Genomic DNA, 22,063 nt, shown 5'->3' with positions numbered 1-22,063 from the left:
TCCATCTAGTCTATCAAACCTGAAGACAGCAAGGAGAATGTACAGTATAACCAAGTGTAATATGTTAAACAAACCACTATCTTCATTTATCTGTAGTATGTGCTTCAGTATGCACCTGCATAGTTTTTTCATTGAATCTATTTATGGCCACATATTCAAATATCGAATGTATAAGGTTTAGTGAGGGCCATGATAAATAGAATCGGCATTGCTGGAGTTAAGTTGTAACCATCCTTTTCTCCAGCAGGTAAGAGGGAATAACATATACTGACCTCTGTTTTCTCCGGCTTTTCTGTAGCATTTGATGTATAGAATTCCTCGAGGTAGTTCAAGGCATACTTCTCAATGGGGGTAAGCTGAAAGACACAGCAGGAGTCATGTTTAATGATATATGAACTTCATAGAAAAGGTACGAGACACATGTTCACAAAACATCCTTTCAAACACTAAGCCAATCTGTGACAAATGAAAGTGACAGAGCCATAGATTTGCTTCTGACTTGACTGGATACCCTGATTTTGATTTTTGGTCACCTTTTATTTAGTATTATTTAATAAATATTGGTAACATATAAATAAATAAATTACTATTTATTTAGCACTATCATATTCTGCAGAGGTTTACAGGTCCTGGGGTATATATACAGACATTATACAAGGGAGGTCCAATAAGTAGCCATGTTTGACGACGAGGGCGTTCCTGAGGGAAGTTGGCGTTAACAATGTGTGCTACCATCTATCAAACGACGGCAAAACAAATTGCAGACTGATTGATAGGTTAGTTTGGATTTGGCAGCCATTTGAGTAAGACGTGTTTGGTGATTTTCGCTAAAATGGAAAAAGAGCAGTATCGTTCGGTAATTCGCTTTTTTATTTTGATGGGAAAAATTGTAAGAAGATAAAAGCAAAGTTGGATGCTGTTTGTGGGGACACTTCGCCATCTATGACCACAGTTAGATATTGGTTCAACGAATTAAAAAGTAGGCTAACATACGTTTTTGATGAGGAGCGACCAGGACGTCTGACAGACGTGGTTACCGAGGAAATCATTCAAAAAGTCCACAACATGATACTCGCTGATCAACGAACGAAATAGAGCAAAGTAGCAGAGGCCATAGGTGTGTCGACCAGAACGGCAATTAATATTTTACATGATAAGTTGGCAATGAAAAAATTGTCGGCCCGATGGGTGCCCCGATTGCTCACGGCAGACAACAAGAGGATGCGGCTGTTAACATTGAAGCAGTGTTTGGACCAATTTAAGCGAGATCCGAAGGAGTTTTTGATAAAGGAGTCACAGCTGATGAAACCTGGATTCATCATTACACACCAGAAACTAAGCGACAATCAAAACAATGGATGTCTCCTGGTGAATCTGCTACAAAGAAGGCGAAGAATATTTTACCGGAAAAGTCATGGCCACGACTTTTTTTGGGATGCGAACGGCGTCATCCTCATGGATTTTTTAGAAAAAGGAAAAACGATCAGTGGACAATACTACAGTGAATTATTGCACCGCTTCGACAAAAAATTGAAGGAGACACGGCCGCATTTGGCTAAAAGAAGGTGCTGTTTCAACACAATAACGCACCAGGACATTCATCCGCAAAAACTGCATGAATTGCGTTATGAATTGCTGTCCCAACCCCTCGTATTCACCCGATCTGGCTCCCTGCAACTTTTTCTTGTTCCTTATCATGAAGAAATGGCTCCCAGGAAAAAAATTTAGCTCATACGAGGAAGTCATCGCCCAGACAGAGGCATATTTTGTTCAACAAATCCTATTTTTTGGAGGGGTTAAAAAATGTCAGGAATGTTGGGAGAAGTGTATATTTCTAAAAGGGGACCATGTTGAAAAATAAAAATTTTTTGGGGAAAAGATGGTGTCTTCATTTCTAACACAGGTACTTATAGAACCCCCCTCGTAGAGTAAAAACATAGTCATATGAAACAATAGGAGTGAGGTCCCTGCTCACAAGAGCTTACAGTCCATGAGGATGAGTGGGTGCCACAAGAGGTACAAGAACTTGTATAATGGTCCAGCCATTCTTTATAAGGGAACAGAATAAATAAAATAATTTAATAAATAGATAAATAATGCTGCTACTCACCAGCCGCAATCTTATAAACAGGGTCCTAGGTGAAAAGAACTGCAGAGAAGCCTGCAGCTTGGTATCTAGTGCTTGCCGGATAACAGATGGAAGGAAAACTCAGGGTTGGTTATTGATAAGATAGTCAGGGAATGTGATAGGCCTGCCTGAAGAGATTGGTTTTAGGTTGGGTATTAATCTAATATTCAAGGGTAGGGTATTCAAGAGAATTGCTGCAGCATGGAGGGACGTGAGTGGGGGGGGGTTCTAATTTAAAAAAAAAATTACCTAAGATCACTGGCAGATCAGAGCACAGTATGGGTGATAAAGACAGATAAGAGGTAGGAAGGTGCAGCTTTATGCAGAGCTTTGTGTATGAGGGTGATTAGGTTAAACTGTATTCGAAAGGTGACGGGTAACCGGTGCAGCAAATGGCACAGACTGGAGGCATCCATGTAGCATTTGGCCTGAAAGACAAGTCTGACTGCTGCATTAAGAATAGATTGAGAGAGTACAGTAAGTAGAAGAATGATTAGTAGGGAGTTTCAGTAGTCTAGGCAAGAATGAATTATAGTGACAATTAAAGTTTTAGAGGTTGCTGTTGTAAGAAACGGGTGAATTCTGGAAATGCTATTGAGGTGCATGAAGCAGTAGGGTTCAAGTGTTTTAATGGATTATTCAAAGGAGAGGTCGGAGTCCAGCACAATCCTAAAACAGCGGGCCTGCTGCCAGCCTCGGGTTTATGGTAATCACACAGACAGAGATGGAGAGGTCAGGGTTGGGTTGGTTAGTAGAAGGTGAAACGATAATAAGTTCAGTGTTAGAAAGATTAAGTTTCAAGAGGAGAGAGGACATGATGTTAGAGACAGCAGGGAGACAATCACTAGTGTTCTGGAGTAAGGCAGGGGTGATGTTATATGCGGAAGTCTATAGCTGGGTGTCATCAGCATAGAGATGATATTGGAAACCAAATCTGCTGATGGTCTGTCCAATGGGGGCAGTATAGAGGGAGAAGAGAGGAGGACCTAGGACCGAGCCCTGAGAAACCCCGACACTGAGAGGAAGAGGAGAAGAGAAAGATCCAGAAAAGGAGACACTGAAAAAAACATAAGAGTTCAGTGTCCTTTAGGCCAATGGAGTGAAGCATCCTGAGGAGGAGCTGGTGGTCCACAGTATCGAACGCTGCCGAGAGATCCAGAAGAATGAGGAGAGAAGAGTCACCTTTGCATTTAGCAGTGAGGAGATCATTGGAGACTTTAGAAAGAGCAGTTTCAGTAGATTTCATGGTACAAAAACATATTGTAGGAGGTCAAGGAGGGAGTTAGCGAGTAAGTGGAGAATAAAACAAGTGTTCCATGAGCTTGGAAATCAAAAGATTGATCTGTGACAATATGCCAAAGACTTGACAAAAATGTGTCAGACATCTGTATCCCAGTGACTAGAGATTTGATGTATATAAAGTTTGTGTACCCAAATTCCCTATGGCAGATAATATATATATACTTCATTCCCACTAACAATTGCAATGTTGTATAGCTTTTATTATAGAAGTACCAAAGAAAAGTGTTAAAACCCTTCTTCTTCTTTCAATAAACAGTTTGAACAGTAGGCGGCGCTATAATACAATGAAGTCACCACTTCTATTCTTGTATAATGTGGTACTGAACACAAAGCCTAATATATCTGTGTATAGCAGCTGCCTCTATATATAACTGCTCATAGATCAGGTGACAGACTACATGTCACTCTGTGCCCCGGACACTTTGCGTGTATTTAAAACCTTCCAAAACCCTTCCTCGTCATGTTTCACTGGGAAATGCATCTGTCAACTTATCTATGAGTAATCATATACAACTGCTATAAACAAATATATTAAATTATATATTCTTTTTGTCATAGACCATCATATTTGTAAGTTTTTTTTTTTTATTATCTGTCCAGAATTATGGACATGCCACATAATGACATGGAGAATAAAATAAATAGTTCCTAAAATATAAGTAACACCAAAATTAAGCATGCCAAACCAGGGGCACTTACTCATAGATTCAGGCACTGTGACTGCAGTAATCTTCTTATATTTGTTAGCCATGGCCTTCTTCCTTCTAAAATAAACGTTTAACATTATGCTAATCACCCATAAGGGGCGTTACCAGAGCCCTTCTGTGCTGCAGCTTCACAGGATATCTCCCCCCACCTCTGCTCCCTCAGCACTTCCCCCTCCCTCTGCCTGATGTAATCTCACTGCAGCAGAGGAAGTTTCAACACATAGTAGGTGGGGGAAGCGTTGCTGCACAGTGTTTCAGCCTTTAAAGCTACACCATGGAGGGGCTCTGGTAACACCATCCAGAGCCATTCAGATTCATTTTAATAGTTGATTTTAGGAGGAAGGAAGCCATGGATAACAAATATAATACGTTTAGCAGTCACCTGGATCTATGAGTAAGTGTCATTGGTTCATCATGGTTGATTTTGATAGTAGATTGCCTTTAAATTAGCAATTGGCCAAATTTCATATTTTTACAGCTACAATCCTTGTTTAGAGGGAAATTTAAACATTATTCAAAATCTGCTGTTTTGGACAACATACAATATTTGTTAGTTTAGTACCTGTTCCACCACTACAGCCAGCTCCTTTAATTCTGAGATTTCCTCTGAATGGCTCCCTGTTTCTTCCACCTTGCTGTCTTGCTCGCTCTGTGTCTCAGGTACAGATGTCTCCATGTCTATCTCAGGTGCATGTTCAATGCTCTTCAAAGCCTTTATAGTTTAGCACAAAAAGGTTATATATTTTTTATTTGTAGAGATAACACACCTCATGTGATTCCATCAGCAGAACAATTTCTTCCTACCTCTATAAATGGTTTGGCAAATTTTGTAGCTATTGTCTCAGCTGGAGGTGGCTCTTGAGAAAGCATTACAAATTCTTCTGCCTTTACTCCAAATCCGGAGTCTTCCAGGGGTGAATAAAGCTCAAACAGTTCATGAATGGTTTGCTGGGAAAGAAAAAGATTGCGATTTCTAGGTAATAATACTATGAGTCAGCAACTCATCTCACACAACTTTAGTATCAAAACCGATTCATTAAAGCTACTTGGCCAATTGTCATCAAACATCTTCTAATTTTCACATTAAATGTAGAAATTTGGGTAAAACCTGCAGTAATCCGTGTGTATCTATCTCTATATAACTATTTATACATCTATATATACAAATAGATTCCATGGGGAGATTTATCATTAGTCCTATGTGGCCTCTTGGCCTATAATTGTCTAAAATTTTTGCACAAGCATCGTTTTTGCATTATTTTTTTAGCGAGAAACGACTCTAAAGTCACGCAATGGTGGGAAAAAAAATACACCACAGAGTGCGCAACATCGTGCAACACCACATTTATCAACTAAGAATTTTCAAAAGAACGCAAATTTTATTGCAAAACTACACCACGTAGGAGATTGTGCGGTCCATTGCTACTACAGGGGGGAGATTTTGCTCAATTTTGAAGTTTTTGCTCAATTTTATGTTTGAGGTATCTGAGAATTTCCTCTGCAAAAACAATGCAAAAAGGCAGAAATTGAGCAGATGTGAAACATACGAGCGACTGGTGCAGTCTATTCGCATAGAGCAGACACAGCTGATAACCCTAGGGTGGGAAATAAATTGGTCACAGCCTCTCTAGTATATAGCCAGCTAGCCCTCAGTAGTATATAGCCAGCCAGCCCCCAGTTGTATATAGCTAGCTCCTAGTAGTATTAGCCAGCCCCCGGTAATATATAGTCAGCTACCTGTAGTAAATAGCTAGCTCCAAGTAGTATATATCCAACCAGCCCCCTGTTGTATAGTCTGACCCCTGTAGTATATAGCCAGTCAGCCCTGTTTAGTATATAGCCAGTATACCCCCCTTTAGTATATAGCCAGCCTGCCCCCCTTTAGTATATAGCCAGCCTGCCCCCCATTTAGTATATAGACAGCCTGCCCCCTTTTGTATATAGCCATCCACCAGTAGTATATAGCCAGCCACCTGTAGTATACAGCTAGCTCCGAGTAGTATATATCCAGCCAGCCCCCTGTATTATATAGCCAGCCCCCTGTTGTATACAGCCAGCTCCCTGTTGTATACAGCCAGCTCCCTGTTGTATATAGCCAGTCAGCCCCATTTAGTATATAGCCAGTCTACCCTCTTTTAGTATATAGCCAGCCTTCCCCTCTTAGTATATAGCCAGCCCCCCCTTTAGTATATAGCCAGCCCCCCTTTAGTATATAGCCAGCCTGTCCCCCTTTAGTATATAGCCAGCCTGCCCTCCCTTTAGTATATAGCCAGCCTGCCCTCCCTTTAGTATATAGCCAGCCTGCCCCCCGTTTAGTATATAGACAGCCTGCCCCTCTTAAGTATATAGCCAGCCTGCCCCCTTTAGTATATAGCCATCCACCTGTAGTATATAGCCAGCCACCTGTAGTATACAGCTAGCTCTGAGTAGTATATATCCAGCCAGCCCCCTGTATTATATAGCCAGCCCCCTGTTGTATACAGCCAGCCCCCTGTTGTATATAGCCAGTCAGCCCCGTTTAGTATATAGCCAGTCTACCATCCTTTAGTATATAGCCAGCCTTCCTTCCCCCCTTAGTATATAGCCAGCCCCTCCTTTAGTATATAGCCAGCCTGTCCCCCTTTAGTATAAAGCTAGCCTGCCCTCCCTTTAGTATGTAGCCTGCCTGCCCTCCGTCCCTTTAGTATATAGCCAGCCCCCTTTAGTGTATTGCCATCCCCCTGGAAAATATAGCCTGCCTGCCCGCAGTATGGCTAGCACATAAAAAAATAAATTGAGTAATCACCATTCCGACGCCCTGGTTTGCTCCATTTCTTTCTTAATGTGCTCTGGCGCCAACTCCAGGTCAGCGACGGGTCCGTGAGCACGGTCCGCCCAGCACACATACTATGATGTAAGCCGCTTTCTTTCATCAACAAAGAAGAGGAGCTGCCCTGGGCACCGGAATGTTGAGTACTTTATTTTAGTTTATTTTTTTTATATACCCGAGGATAGACCGAGTGGGGAATTTTCAGCACAAGTTTATACAAGTTTATACAATACAGGCAGTCCCCGGGTTACATACAAGATAGGGTCTGTAGGTTTGTTCTTAAGTTGAGTTTGTATGTAAGTCGGAACTGTATATTTTATCATTGTAATCCCAGACAGAACTTTTTTGGTCTCTGTGACAACTGGATTTTAAAAATGTTGGATTGTCATAAGAATCAATATTAACAATAAATCTTCATTACAGACACCTGTGATAACTATTACAGCTGATTATTGTAGCCTAGGACTAAAGTACAATAAATTACCAATATCCAGAGGTCCGTTTGTAACTAGGGGTCGTATGTAAGTCGAGTGTTCTTAAGTAGGGGACCGCCTGTATATAAAGAACATATCTAACCACAATTTCCATAAAGCATTGACCACGTAGATCAGTAGTTTCTTTGCTTCCCCTAAATGGTTTTGATTAATACCTCCAGAGTAGTGGAGAGTACTTACCACAATGACATACTACTGCCATTGGCCACAACACAGTAAAACAAGAGAATATAGCTTTGTTGTGGCCCGTGTATAGTGATGGATTCCACCTCAGCAATATTTAGCCATTGTAGGATTATGGATATACATATTTTTATGTATCAGAGGAATTTAGCATGTGAATGAAGGTTAATTCTAAATGTATAGTCAAAATAAGGACAACACTTCCATGCATTCAATTATAAATGTACCTGTGTTAAAAACGCCATAGAAAAGTCATTTCCCTGAGCCGCAACTTCTCGAATCAAATCCTTGGTTCCATTTTTCAGCAGTTTCTCTTCAACCGAATTTCCACTTATGAGCCTGTGTTCAGAAAGGCTACACTTAATAACGATAAAACAATGCAGGAAGTATTTTCAATATTAATTTCTTAAAAAACTATGCTCCTACCTATATATGTGGATATCTTTTGTCCTGCCAATCTGATCACACCATGCTTGAGCTCTAGAGTCCATCACTGGATTTAAGTCACTGTCATAGAAGATTGCTGTGTCGGCTTCCACATAGGGAACATCAAGAGAATGGCTCTGGGTTGATATTAAAATGCAGAATATCCGAGGGTCTTGGTTAAAGCTCCTCATTAATTCCTGTGTTAAGACAATTTCAACAAACACTGGTTACTCTGTGTCATAATATAATAGGGATATATGGGCTGCACCAGCAAATGGAGTTTGGAAATAGAACATAAAGGACAGAGGTTTTGGCCACCGTTAGGAACGTAACATTGTAAATGGGTGAACCTAATAAGGCTTTTGGCTATGCAGTAATTATTGTCTGCAAGTCACCTGCATAAGGACTCCTCTCCGTAGTGATACACGGCACCTCGCCGTAAAAAAGAGAAAAGCATGCTCTATCCTTTTTCGTGCATGGCACGGTATGGTGCCACACGTGTGTGAACACCGTACCACCGCCGGGCACCATAGTCGTCTATGGTAGTGTATATCAAAATATGCATCCCCACAACAGCTGTTTAAAAGCAGCCTAACTCTTTGAGCAAAAAACCTTAGTTCTCCTTCTGTTACTGTTTACATTTCAGTTTTTTATAGTGGAAAAAGATAATGCAGAATTCTGAGCTAATTTTTTTCCAGCTATAAATAATGGAAGGGAAAAACAGAAGCTGACAAACGCAAGTGTGAAGAAAGCTTATGCTACCACATACATGGCACTGTTCGTAGTTTGCAAACTCATCAATCCTCAAGAAAGTGAAACTGTTAATGTCCAGGAAGGTCTCCAGTATGTCTAGCATGAGCAGCATCTGAGAGAAAATCAAAACTCGTCGACTCTCGGACCTCAGTTTCCGGAGAAGTATGGATAATGCTTCAAGCTTTCCTGTGTGCAAGAAGAGAAAAATTCAATATAAATGTAATCTTATATATGATGTCGACACAAAATAAAGTTGTGCGCAGAAACAAAATGGCCATTTCTACCAGGTAATAAAGATCACTGGTAAAAGTTGTTCAATACACATTGGGGCAGATTTACTTACCCGGTCCATTCGCGATCCAGCGGCGCATTCTCTGCGGTGGATTCGGGTCTTCCGGCGATTCACTAATGCAGTTCCTCCGACGTCCACCAGGTGTAGCTGCTGCGCTGAAGTCCGCCGAAGTTCAGGATCCATTGTCGGGTGAAGGTAAGCGCGTGTCCAACGACACTTTTTAAAAAAAAATTCGTCAGTTTCTCCGAATCCGTCGGGTTTTCGTACGGCCAAGCCCCCGATTTCCGTTGCATGCATACCGACGCCGATGCGCCGAAATCCCAGGGCAATACAGGGAAAATCGATGCAAAACGGAAAAATTCGGTTAACCCGACGCAAAAACACAAATCAGCCCCTTAGTAAATGACCCCCATTGTGTATTGAATCTCATCATGAATCAACACGTAGAGTAAAGCTTTAGTTTAAGATGGAGGGGTTTTCATAGGAGAAAATATTTTCAAGAACATATGTGATACATAAGTACATCTCATCTCACAATCATTATCTTGCCCAGATCTGGGCTGCACAATTGTTGCTGTATATAACTGAGGAAAAGTCTGGTCCGGGCTCAAAAAGTGTATTATTCAGCCTATGAATAAAGATATTCGTTTATGAAAAGGAATTATTGTGAGTGATTGGCGCCGCTGATAGCCTGGAAGATCGCCATACATTTACAATTGTTTTAATGCTTTTAGGGATTACAGTAAGTGAAGTGACATCTAAGGATCTACAATCCCCATGCTTCCTCTACTTAGTGACTTCTTCTATTCCCAACTGTCAATAATACATTAGAAATTCATATATTTGACTGTAAACCATTTCTCATTGTTTGTTAAGATGAATGGAAACCCATTTAAAGGTCATTAGAATTATTTACAGATAAACTTATGTAGTGAATGTTGTCTGAGAAATAATGTCACCAGGCTTTGGGGCATTAAATTATAATAATAATAATTCCTTTATTTACATAGCGCACACAGATTACACAACGCTACATAGAGATTGCCAAATCGGTCCCTTTTTCTAATGGGCTCACAATCTAATCAGCCTACCAGTACGTACTATTATGGGTACAGGAACACTTGAACCTTTCACATCATGTAACCAACCTGAATCACACTGGATGAGCCGTGGGTCAGGAGTCTGGACACAGTTAGGAAATGTTCGCTCTCGCAAGCGTTGCATGTATGGTTCTGCTTTCTCCTTCAAAGTGTGACTTAGCATCTTCATGTTGTGGGTATAAAAGGGGGGAGGATGTGGCACTGTCAAAATTGGAGGAGGAGCAACAACAGCAGGCACCATACACAATGCACTATAGATCAAAGAGATATTAAAAGGGAAGTTTTAACACCAGCATAACCACAACACATATAAAAACAAGTAAGAAGCGTTGTGACCTTGTGAACTATTATATGCTCACCTTCTTGCAAGGGGTTCCAGTATTGCCTCCTGCTGCTCTGGAGATAGAATAAGTTGCCCCAGAGGGTCAGTAATGTCTTTGGAAGAGTGAGACGATAAAAGGCAGTTCACAGATCCCACCCATCCCCACTGTGTCTCTTTCATGGATGGATCAATTCTAGAAGATTGGATTTGACAAAGTGATAACAGGTCATTCCCATAAACGGGGGTCTGTGCACAGCGCCGTTCATTACATGTAAACAGTCGCTCCAGGCGCTCTCTTACTATACGCTGCTTTTCTTCCACTAAATCCTGCAGAAATAAGGTAATGACAATAAAATCACACTGCAAATATTCACATTCTTTATCAACAGGTTTTATTTTAAACATGTTTATCAGATATTTTATAATATTATAGAGGTTGTCTGAAGCAAATGCTTTGCTGCTTGAATATGACAACAAATGGAAAACATAACTTTCCTATGTATTTGTTCATCCAGAGCAGCTGTGTTGTGAAGCTGTGTCCCATGAGTGGGCAAGTCACTGCTGGGCCAATCAGTGGCCTCGGTGGCCGCCTCCACCCATTTGGACCTCAGTAGTGGCAGATCTGTGGAAGTCACTCCAGAGGTGATCAGTAAGTAATGTTCATTTTGGTGTTTTTTTTAATTCTCTTATTGATGAAGCAGTTTGGCCTCTATAGGCCCATGGAGGGGCGGCATGGCACTGCAGCAGGGTATAATGCTTCATTTTATTGTTTCCCGAGATTCTCGTAGAACCCCTTTAACTGTTTTTAATGGCGCTTCTCATGCCTCGTCTTTCATTGTGTATGCTTTATATATGTATATAGCAGATAAGGGAAAGAAAAAAAGGGGGATATTTTTTTTAATCTTCTGTAATCTTCAAATTTAGAGGGATTTTCTTAGGCAAAAAAAACATATATATCCTTCTCCCAGTTCCTGCATACCTATGGTACTTTTGGTTTTGGGTTCTGCACCCAACTGAAAGTTTCAGAGAGTCACAGGACTGACTTCATCCAATGACTGGCCTCCTGCGACAAGGGATGTCACTTCCTTTTTTCCAAAGGACATGGTATCCTCATCTGGTCCAAGTCGGCCAGTCAATGGGTAAAGCGGGTCTTGTGTTGCAACTTCCAGTTGGGCACAGGGCCCAAAAACAAAAGTATCACAGATGTGCGGGGTAAGTATCTGTCAACCCCCCGCTGGCCTTCTGGGGGGGGGGGGTTCATATTCATGGAAAACCCTTTTTAAGGTGATGTGTGTGTTTTGAACACAGCACTGTTTTCAGAGGGTTTTCTCATTCTGACAATTAGATGATTATTTCAGCTCCCTGTCACTTTAGCAAACTGGGCTAAAACAGTGTTAGCCCACTCTGTTAAAGAGAACCTATCACCAGAAGTCATAATTTTACAGGTGACAGGTCTGAATAGGCCTTGCAGAGCACACTACATGACACCCTGATTAACAGCTCTGCTCCCCTCCCATACTATCCCCTGCTAAAGATTACCCAGATCCAAGTCCTTGCCACGTCCTGGGGTGATGCCGCATTTCAAATTTCACCGCTCGCCTGCTCACTTACATACGTCTCCAGTTGGCCCCCGCAGCTAATGATTCACTCATTTCCCCTCCCACTTTCTGCCAGTTCTCAGTGTGATGTCAGCTCACTGCACAGGAAACCTTGCACCTGCGCTGTGAGCCGTACACCTGGCGCCTGCGCAGTTCGCTGCTCGGTAGCTCAGGTTGATTAGTCTTGTCTGCACAGTTTAGGAATCTCCGTGTAATGTGTTTATGAACGGCAGCCAGCATTCAACCCAGCTTTCTCAAGGTCCTGAATTTTAGAATAGTTTTTTGAGCAAAACCCCAACCAGGGATTAAACAAGATATGTTAAAACAAGATATGAATGAAACAGGGATCAAGATATGTTTCTGCATCAGTGTAGATACAGCATTCTCAAGGTATGATTGGTTCACAATGCATGAAATCAAATGTTAGGTTTCCTTTAATTACAAGAATAATAATAAATTCCAGTTCAGTGCCCGTTTCTGGAATTTTTTTACACTTTTTTTTTTGAATGCTAAAAACATTTAAAATAAACTGTGATAAAATAACAATAAAATAGTTGTGGCGAGACGCGCATTGTACCTGAACCGGGTACGTCATCAGTCCATGTTTTTCTGTTCGTTTGTTGGAGTTATATAGGGATTTTGGCGTGGGGAGTCTGAGTCTCATTTCTGATGATATGTGACTTACTTACAAGACTGAAATTTAAGTCACTCCAGCATGACATGTATGCTGCTGTGACAGAAACTAGATTAGCAAATCTATTGCCATCATGTAAACCTGGGATTTAAGCTCTTTAGTCAGCTACATTGAATATAACTGCGGCAAAACACTGACCAGGATACTAAATAACAAATACATAATATTCTTCTTTTATAGATGTTATCCATATTGGCAATAAAGTTACTTTAAGATGTAAAAATATATTCACATAATGGAATTACCTGTGCTGGGGTAAGTGAACTCTGTGAGGTTTTGAGAGAAGATGCAGGATCACCTCCACCAGGGTAAGGCAAAATGCTTCTACCTTGAATTCCTGTAACATGTAATTCAACACAGTGTAAAATGTCACAGCCTACTCTTGTATCTTATGTATACAAATGTATCTAATGCCTGCATTTAGTAAATATTCATCTGGAATTAAATGACAGAACATTTATTATTTCATGTATTGTTAGAAAACCTTAAATAACGTTAATAAGTCAGAAATGTCATATAAAGGTAGTGATGTTTCTATATACACATATTACTGTAACACATATTACACACACTAGTTGCAGGATTCGTTTAATGGAGAATTCACCCATGATGTAGCTAAATGTGTATTTGCTACACGAATCTTCCTGTGGATAATCACAATACTGCACAATACCAGCAAAATCAATGAGATTTTCTATGATAAATAGTAACTATTTTGCACACCTGTTTGAGCAGTCATAGAGGGTAAGCTGGCAGCATGCTGGTTTCCCAAAGTGTTTATTGCATTCTGAATGGAGGCTCCTTGTGCCACTGTCTGCATTACTACAGGCCCAGGGGGTCGAAGATACTGTTGCCCAGGAGCTGAAACAATCTGAAGAACGCTCCCTGTGAGGGTAGAAACATAGAAAATGCTTACATACATTCATACTTTCAGTAGAATTAAAGATCATGTCTTAATCTGATGTGTCCCCACTAGGAGAATAATGGTAACCCATTTTCTCATCCAGCAGGCACAGATCTATAGAGCAGATACCTTGCAGCTGCAGTGGTTGCCCAGCAGTGAGCTGGCGCAGTTGGCTCTGGGACAGTGTAAATGTGTTTCCTTGGAATTGCAGGGTAACTGGGGTTTTGGGCTGTGCTATTCTGCCCTGCGCTGCACCAGATGAGGCCAGCTGGGCGATTTTTACCACCTCACCGCCTGCAGGGGAAATATTAAATGGAAAAAAAACAAACCGCACATAATGGTAGCCATGACAGTGGTGAATTCAGGTTTCACAAAAATGAGACATGAATGTATGGTGTGTGCTAGTTCACAGGTCAAAGGTTATTTACTTTCTGTAATTAACTCTTTAATAACATATGGTCTTGCACCTGATAGAGCGTCGCTTTTCATACCTTGATTTGTAGAGGATGTTGTGACAGGGGACCGTCCTCGAGCCTGGCCCTGCTGGGTTACAGTGGCAGTAGTGGTGGTAACAAGTCGGGAAGCCGGAGTATTGGAGAAAGCCACTGTTCTCCCTTCTGGCTTTTGGCCATAAGGAACTGGTTGAAATAACCTGTATAGTCAAAGGTGCAACATTTATAGGTTACCAACTTAACACAGCAATATGGAATACGTACACTGTCTTGTACCCTTCCTTAAATGGAACCTGACATCAGGGGCACTTTTTCTGGCTCCCCCATGTCCCCATAAAAAGTATTGTTCATATACATTACATTACGAACAAATGAGAAAAAACTACAGTGATCTGGAACAAGTGGAGGGAGGATTCCTGTGTAGGTTTACAATCTATATGTGAGGGTAGGTGGATGAACTACGCAAAGAAGAATACGGTTTCTAATAGTAAGTTATAGTGTAGCCCAGCAGAAAGAAGTCATTTATGTGCACTTATCACAGGTTTGGTGTACAGGCCCCTAGGGATTATTTTTAGACATTTCTTTGACACTCTTTTTGAGTCACAGTTTTTTTTACAACACTATTTATTACAAAATACAACAGAAAGAATATAGGCAATATACCTGTTTGGTTTAATTTTCACTGGGGGAGGTGGAGGCATAGGTTCAGGAGAGCTGTAAATTTCCTCCATTAGTCTTCTTGTCACCTTTAGGACAGGCACAACTTGTGCCTCATAATGTGTCATTTTATTTTCTAGTCCCAGAAGATCAAAGCGAGAGAGATCCGGCTTCTGTTTAATGAACATGGAATCAGTCACAGTAAAAGAGTGAACTTGTATACAATGGATAATGGATGTGAGACTTACAGATCTAATCTACTGTCATTTGCTGTAACTTGGAGTAGGAAATAAATACCAGCTGGACTTAAAGGAAATCTACCTAACTATAAAGGTAGATCTGATGATAGTACCGTGCCAAGCCTTAATCTATCCTAAACTACTATCTAAACGAAACTACACTTTCTCTAGATAGTTATTGGGAGAGGCTACTGGGGCATGGATTAGCCTCTCTGGGCAATGGTGGCAAAGGGTACTCCACGCCCCAGTAGCCTCTGCGGTCCCTCCTTTCTTGTCACCCTCACACTTCTGTAGTGGTCCGCCTCCTTTTGAGTTCTGCGCAAGCGCAGTAGCTCCAGTTTCGTATTGATAATGTAATGATCATATATTATAGTATATTAGCTAGATAAAGTGTAGTGTAGTTTTTTAAGATTAAGCAATTTATACAATGATAAACAGCACGTATTCAGCTTCTTAGCTCCTCCATGAATGTAGAAAGAACTTTTAACTCTACCTTTGCAATAATCTTATTAATTATTAATATGCATAGATTTCTGGACCTTAACAATATTAACTAAAGTAATTATTCATAACATATTCAATTAAAAAATATATGTACTGAAAAAAGGGAAAACAAAATATTCATAGCTAGGTGAAAGCCTAAGATGACTATGGGAAGGATGAACAAAAACTACAGCAATAAACTGATTGGCTCGTCTATTATTTTTTGTTTGCTTCTCTAAGTGGATATTGATCTTACCTTCCAGTGATCATGTTCTAATGCTTGGAAAACAAGTGATGAAGTCTCATATTTCAGAGGCTCAAATGCATAAGATGAATGTCCAGACCGGGGATCCACCAAATTTGGATGGTTACAGATCCTTTGTAACTGCATCAAGACATGAAGGACACTGACAAAATGTCCTCCCTTCAGGGAATCCTGAGTTCTGTCCAAAACAAGTTGTCATTGATCAGAAAGTGAAATACAAGGAACATGTTAGAAACCCACAAATTATCCACAATTATCCCAGCAGATACCGTAACTTGATCTGCACCGCTGAATATTACATTTATAAAGTTAAAGGGGTATTCCGGGAATATAAACGTCTGATACAAAACTCCATAATGCTCTAAATAAATAAATATAACAAAACTCAATGTCACTGGAAACAACAAGTCCCATGATCCTAGTTCCCTGTAACTCCTCCTCCATCTTCTGCTCTGCTCCCAGTGATGATGTAACTGATTGTCCTGCCCTGTTACCACAGTAATGATGTGTAACTGCCATCATTGTACATTAGCAAAACACTGACCATACTGGATGCACTGCAACTAACAGACTACAGCCAAACATAGTGGTGATCACATGACCTGCCCAGGCAGGTGCAGGACATGTGATGTGGACATGTAACCGGCAGCCATCTTCTGTCCTGTGTCTGCTCCACACTGAGAAAATCAACAGACTGAAGTACAGAGTAAACCACTTATAAGTAACACGTATTGAAATAAGTAATGTAAGACATGCTGTACCCTGGCTGTAAAATGACATCCTCATATAATGCTCTCTGGCGATTGGAAAGACGACACTTTAGGACATGTTCATATTTTTTTGTGAGTTGCTTTTCAACATCTCTTTTTGATCTTCGTAATATGAAAGGCCGAACAGTCTGTAAAGAAAAATATATCAGTCACCAAAATATACATAGCTTTCAATTCTTAAGGCTAGTTCACCAAGAGGATTTTGGTACAGATTTCTTCACTGAAATCAAGAGGAGACACAGAGTCAGCCATATGCCCTACAAACCAAGCCAAACAATCAGAGTGGATGCTGCTCAGGATATTGGCCATGTCAGCCAAAAACCATGTTGCAAAGCCCTAGTATAGATTTTGATGGACTGAAAACAGTCGTGTGCCTGTTACAGTATTAGTTTCAGGCAGTAGCAGGCACATGGCTGTGGTCTATCAGGCAGTGCTGGAAAAAAAATCAAACTTGGCTTATACCCGAGTCTATAAAAAATAAACTCAGTTCTGACAGGTCCGGGCCGCTTACTGACATCATTATGTGTGCACACCCATCAAGCACAGACCTGATGCTGCCTGCCCACAGCAACCTACGGGTGGTCGTCGGAAAGGTGAGCACTAAGTTTATTTTTTTTTATGTGCTGGGCATACTGGGGACAGGGTACTGGCTATGTACTGGGGGGCATGTGCTGTCTGGATATAAACTGGGGGGCAGGCGCTGGCTGGCTATATACTGGGAGGCAGGGGCCTGTCAAGCTATATACAAGATGGCAAGGGCAAGCAGATTATGTACTGGGGGACAGGGGCCGGCTGGCTGTATACTGGAGAGCATGGGCTGGCAGTCTATACACTGGGGGCATGGGCTGGCAGGCTATACACGGGGGGCATGGGCCAGCAGGCTATATACTGGAGGGGCAGGCATCTGGCTGGCTATATATTGGGGGAATGGGGTGGCAGACTATTTACTTCAGGGCATGGACTGGCAGCTTATATACTGGGGGGAATGGGCTGAGTAGCTATATACTAAGGGCATGGGCAGGCAGGCTATATACTGGGGGGCAGGGGGATGAATAGCTATATACTGCTAGATAGGGTCTGGCAGGCCATATACTGGGGGCATGGGCTGGCAAGCTATATACTGGGGCAGGGGGCTAGCTGGCTATATAATAGGGGGCAGGGCTGGCTGGCTATATACTAGGGGGCAGGGGCTGGCAAGCGATATACTGGCGGGGGGTAGGGACCTCAGCTTATATTTATATTGGGTTACACTCAATGGTAATTTCTACAGGACAAACCAAAGGCCTCCCTATGGCTTATTCAGGCACGTATCTAACATACTACTAGTTTACTGTATTTATCACATCGTATAGATCAGAGTGTGCACAGAGTGTCTTCCCAATGCTTAGCTTCTATCAGAAAGCAAAATAGCTAATATAAGAAAAGAGTTAAACAGCAATAAACTGTGTAAAATGTAGTATTCTGCTCAGTATTTAGCATCAGTATCTAGATGCCAAAATCAGAAATGGAAGTACAAATCTTTCCATTCTGTTAACCTGTAGGATCCACTCCTGGTTTAAGTCTTGTAAAAAGAATAACTAGGAGCAGTGTGTCAGAAATGTCAATAATAATAGTTTATAAAAATAACAGTACAAAATGTAGGACATGGTTCAATTTAAACAACACATGAATAGGGACACTTGAAGTAACTGGAAATTCTTAGTGAGCAAAAAAACCCACCCTGTGCAACATGATGAAAAGCTTGTGGCAATTTTCCTGGCTTTCTTCTCCACTGGATTTTAGTGGGAAATCTTGGTAAGGCTTGGATATTCCAGGGATTAAAAAATGCACCATGGTCCAGTGATCTCTCCATGTATTTTGCAGTGGGGTGTCCCTTAGAAGCAGTCGGTTCTGGCTACGAAGAAAATACATAGTTTAAGAAACTAAAAATCAATAGATATGGCTATCTCAACAATACTGCTTGTCCTATTCCTTAACTCTTATTGCTGCTGTGTGTTACTTGAGTCCTCTGGAAATTGAAAAGGCCTTAAAAATGGCCATCCAGGGATCAGACATTAACATTTCTCACCTCATATTACCTCGTATATGATATGGTATACAAGACCTGGTTCATTATTAATTCTCATATTTTTACCAGAACATTAGTTATGAATATTTACAATATAGAGTACTTGAAGATATGAGACACTGATATATTTTAAATGTAGTTTGGACAATCAGTCTCTAAAAGGTTTGCCATTGCTGCTATAGATTGTCATTGCACCAGGTCTATAGAAGTGAAAAGCACAATACTGAGCATGTCATTCAGGGACCCCAGTTCTTGTGATGAGGGGCCCTGATTATCCGATCAACCAACTATCCTCTGGTTAGTGTTATTATTAGGAAAATCTCTTTATAAAACATGAAGATTGGAACCTTGGAAGATTAAAGATGGCATCCCAGTGCTTCTCATTCATGTTTCGGATCTGATGGACTTCATCTAAGACCAGGTATTTCCATCTCATCTTCATGAACGCATGAAGTCCCTTGAACAGCTGCTTGTAAGAGGTGATGCAAACATGGAAGTGGTTGGGCTCCTCCCATCTCTATAATAAACAAATTTAGAGACATTTAAAAAAAACTGGATTGGTGGCAAATTATAAAAGTAAGACTAACTAAATGAATAAGGGTATATTGTGTACATTATAGATCAGAGGACATTGCCCAAATACAGTGGGGAAAAAAGGATTTAGTCAGCCACTAATTGTGCAAGTACTCCCAAATTAAAAAGATGAGAGAGCCCTGTAAGTGACATCATAGGTAGACCTAAATGTGAAAACAAATCCAGAAAATCTCAATGGGGCCAAGTTCCATAAGCCTGGCTTTGTCCATCTATTTTTTTGGGACTTTTCTTGGCTTTTCTGCTGGTTAGATGTATCTTCAGTTCATTAAAAATCTGTAGCCCTTTGCAACAACCTTTTTTCTGGTGCACCTTTTAAATGGGGAGTGTGACCCACTTCTGTTGGACTCTCTATTTTAAATATGACTGTGCACTGGAACACCCCTTTATGTACAGAAATTTGTGTCACGGCTGCTGTAGTGTGTGCTGTGTGAAACATATGTGAACAGCCTGGCTGACACACCCATGTTACCAGACAATGTGTATAGTAGTTGTAAGGTTGCATTGGATTAAAGGTCTATCTGTGTAACATTGCATATTTGTGTATATGTTTGTGTGTAATACATCTGTGTTGTATAGTAGTAATGCTGAGGAGAAGCTTCAGCCTCCATTTCTGTATCCTGATTAGTTGGGCCGCTAGTTGTGGTTCATGTGAATGCGCTCAGCATTATGGGAAGTGGGGGAAGTTGCTTTGGCCTCAGTGCCCTTAGATAATGTCATAACCAGGATATACGCACCATCTACTAGAGAAGCTGAAGAGGATTTTACAAGTAGGGCTGATCAGGCTGGATCTCAGGCTAGGAAGAAGCCAGCAGCATCCTATAGGTATCCGAATTCTTGTCTAAATCCCTCTCCAGCTGAGCTAAAACTATTTTAGGTCAGGTAACTTCAGAGTTAGCTTTAAACTAATCTAGAAGGCAAAAGTTACAGCAAAAATATTGGCCTTTCACAACCAGACCTTTCACTCATTGCTTTACCTGTCTCTTTTTCCTAAGTTCTCTTTGTTTGCCAAAGTATAAAAGCAGCTTTAAACCTGGGCACCACCGTTTAAACTCCAGTTCCCATTTTAGAATTTTACAGCTTCTCACTACTATCAGGTGTGGACCCCAGTTACCTAAAAATAATACAAAAGCGAAGTAGTAAAATATTGTATGCTGCTACATTAGATAGGAAAGTCAAAACATTTTGTAAAGTATCAAACATACAACAGCACAGCGATTAGAATATTTTGTAAATATATATGCTCAATGAACATTGTATTTCCTATATTCATCACTTACCTTCATTACTGGCTAGGTGCGCCATAAGAGCAATCACCTGAACGTTCTTCCCTAGTCCAGACTCATCAGCCAGAATGCCATTGAGATTCTTCTTGTACTGCTTCTCCATCCAGTCTAGCCCTACCTGTTGGTATTCCCGCAAAGTGCCATGAAACAGATGAGAAGGTTGTGGTTTCACCTTGAAAAAATATATGGAACCTGTCAGCACTTGTGTATGTTATATGGTGAGTTTGAATGAACAGATCATGGCTCATAGATAGATGTACAAATCAATACACAAACTAAGACAGGTAATGCAGTCATATTGCAATAAGATTTTAGAAAAATATTTAATAGTACTCTGGAAAGGTGTGCTTGACAAGTGCGCAGTATAAATGGTGCTTAGATGTTTATGGTTAGTAGTCAACATCTGCCATTTACTAAAGTGAACTAAACCGTAAAAATCTAAATTGCATAACTTAGTTGAGATGATAATAGACTTTGTAATATACTTTATAAAGAAGGTGTTCCTGTATTATTCCTTTCACTTGCCTTTGTCCCTGGTTTTAACAGTTTTCTAAATCTGCTTTTCCTGCCCAAATTAGCTGGAGGTACCAGTCTATTTAACCTAATGAATTATCACCAAGCCTCAGTCCTCCTGAGACTGCTAGATTGACACCACCACACTTCTTGAAAGCAATGGGTGGCTCTAAAACAGAGATGCTTCCTAATACCCTTGAGGTTACCGTATTTTTCGGACTATAACAAAAAAATCCTTTGATTCTCTCAGAAATCAAAGGTGCGCCTTATAGTCCAGTATGCCTTATATATGAACTGTACTTATAGACAACAGCTGCCTTGAACTGTGCTCAGGTCTGCCACCTGCTGGTCATACATCCTTATAATCAGGTGCGCCTTATGATCCGGTGCGCCTTATATATGAACGTAGACATTTTAGCAGGTATTTATTGATGGTGCGCCTTGTAATCTGGTGCACCTTATAGTCTGAAAAATACGGTAATTTCATGGATCTCTTATCAGGGTTTCCGCTCGGCTGATGTTTTGCCATTATTCTTACAAGCAACAATGAAGGTCTGGCTCTCCTGAAACCACTTATTATGTATACTCAGCCCTTTCACCCCATGACCCTGATTTCATACCTGCCCTTACAAAGGAACACTTTTCTCGACTGTATTTCTTGTTCAGATATACGGATGTATGATCACCTGAGGGGGGTTCACCCGTCATATGATGTTTTGGTCTCCCGTTAAGAGACTGAAGCCTTGGCTCTGAGGTTGTATTTAGTGAATCTCTCACATCATTTGAGGGTCTTTTTTTCGATTCCCATCACCTCTAGAATACTGCATCTCTCAGGTATATAACCTTTTAATTCTTCCAGTTCGGCTCTGCCTTATGTTTCATTATGAGAATGGGATCCTGTTTGGTGGTCCTCTAATAAACTTAATAAATTCTGGTAACAGCTTTGCTGCTTGCCAATCAATCACCCAAGGAGAAGGTTCCCCAGAAATGGGTTTGCTTTTCATTCTCCCATGTGCCATAGGGACAC

General features: G+C 40.9%; 1 protein-coding gene across 8 annotated transcripts in view; it reads right to left on the bottom strand.

The window, feature by feature from the left end:
* LOC140124557 (E1A-binding protein p400-like) overlaps positions 1 to 22,063 on the bottom strand; it is a 67,915-nt gene that overhangs the window by 20,311 nt on the left and 25,541 nt on the right. For all 8 annotated transcript variants that reach the window (XM_072144426.1, XM_072144429.1, XM_072144427.1 and 5 more), the window contains 19 exons: positions 20,518 to 20,695; positions 20,215 to 20,351; positions 18,994 to 19,163; positions 18,298 to 18,472; positions 16,570 to 16,706; positions 15,800 to 15,986; positions 14,828 to 14,994; positions 14,204 to 14,364; positions 13,842 to 14,006; positions 13,532 to 13,693; positions 13,054 to 13,145; positions 10,554 to 10,843; positions 10,243 to 10,445; positions 8,819 to 8,988; positions 8,050 to 8,246; positions 7,851 to 7,962; positions 4,942 to 5,085; positions 4,700 to 4,849; positions 273 to 356 (listed from right to left, as the gene is read on the bottom strand). In XM_072144426.1, the coding sequence (XP_072000527.1) occupies positions 273 to 356; positions 4,700 to 4,849; positions 4,942 to 5,085; positions 7,851 to 7,962; positions 8,050 to 8,246; positions 8,819 to 8,988; positions 10,243 to 10,445; positions 10,554 to 10,843; positions 13,054 to 13,145; positions 13,532 to 13,693; positions 13,842 to 14,006; positions 14,204 to 14,364; positions 14,828 to 14,994; positions 15,800 to 15,986; positions 16,570 to 16,706; positions 18,298 to 18,472; positions 18,994 to 19,163; positions 20,215 to 20,351; positions 20,518 to 20,695 (3,081 nt within the window). The remainder of the gene's footprint in view (positions 1 to 272; positions 357 to 4,699; positions 4,850 to 4,941; positions 5,086 to 7,850; positions 7,963 to 8,049; positions 8,247 to 8,818; positions 8,989 to 10,242; positions 10,446 to 10,553; positions 10,844 to 13,053; positions 13,146 to 13,531; positions 13,694 to 13,841; positions 14,007 to 14,203; positions 14,365 to 14,827; positions 14,995 to 15,799; positions 15,987 to 16,569; positions 16,707 to 18,297; positions 18,473 to 18,993; positions 19,164 to 20,214; positions 20,352 to 20,517; positions 20,696 to 22,063) is intronic.

The sequence above is a fragment of the Engystomops pustulosus genome, chromosome 1 (genome assembly GCF_040894005.1).
Source record: "Engystomops pustulosus chromosome 1, aEngPut4.maternal, whole genome shotgun sequence".
Classification (NCBI taxonomy): domain Eukaryota; kingdom Metazoa; phylum Chordata; class Amphibia; order Anura; family Leptodactylidae; genus Engystomops; species Engystomops pustulosus.
The sequence above is the reverse complement of the archived record's forward strand: the minus strand, read 5'-3'. Positions and strand labels throughout refer to the sequence as shown.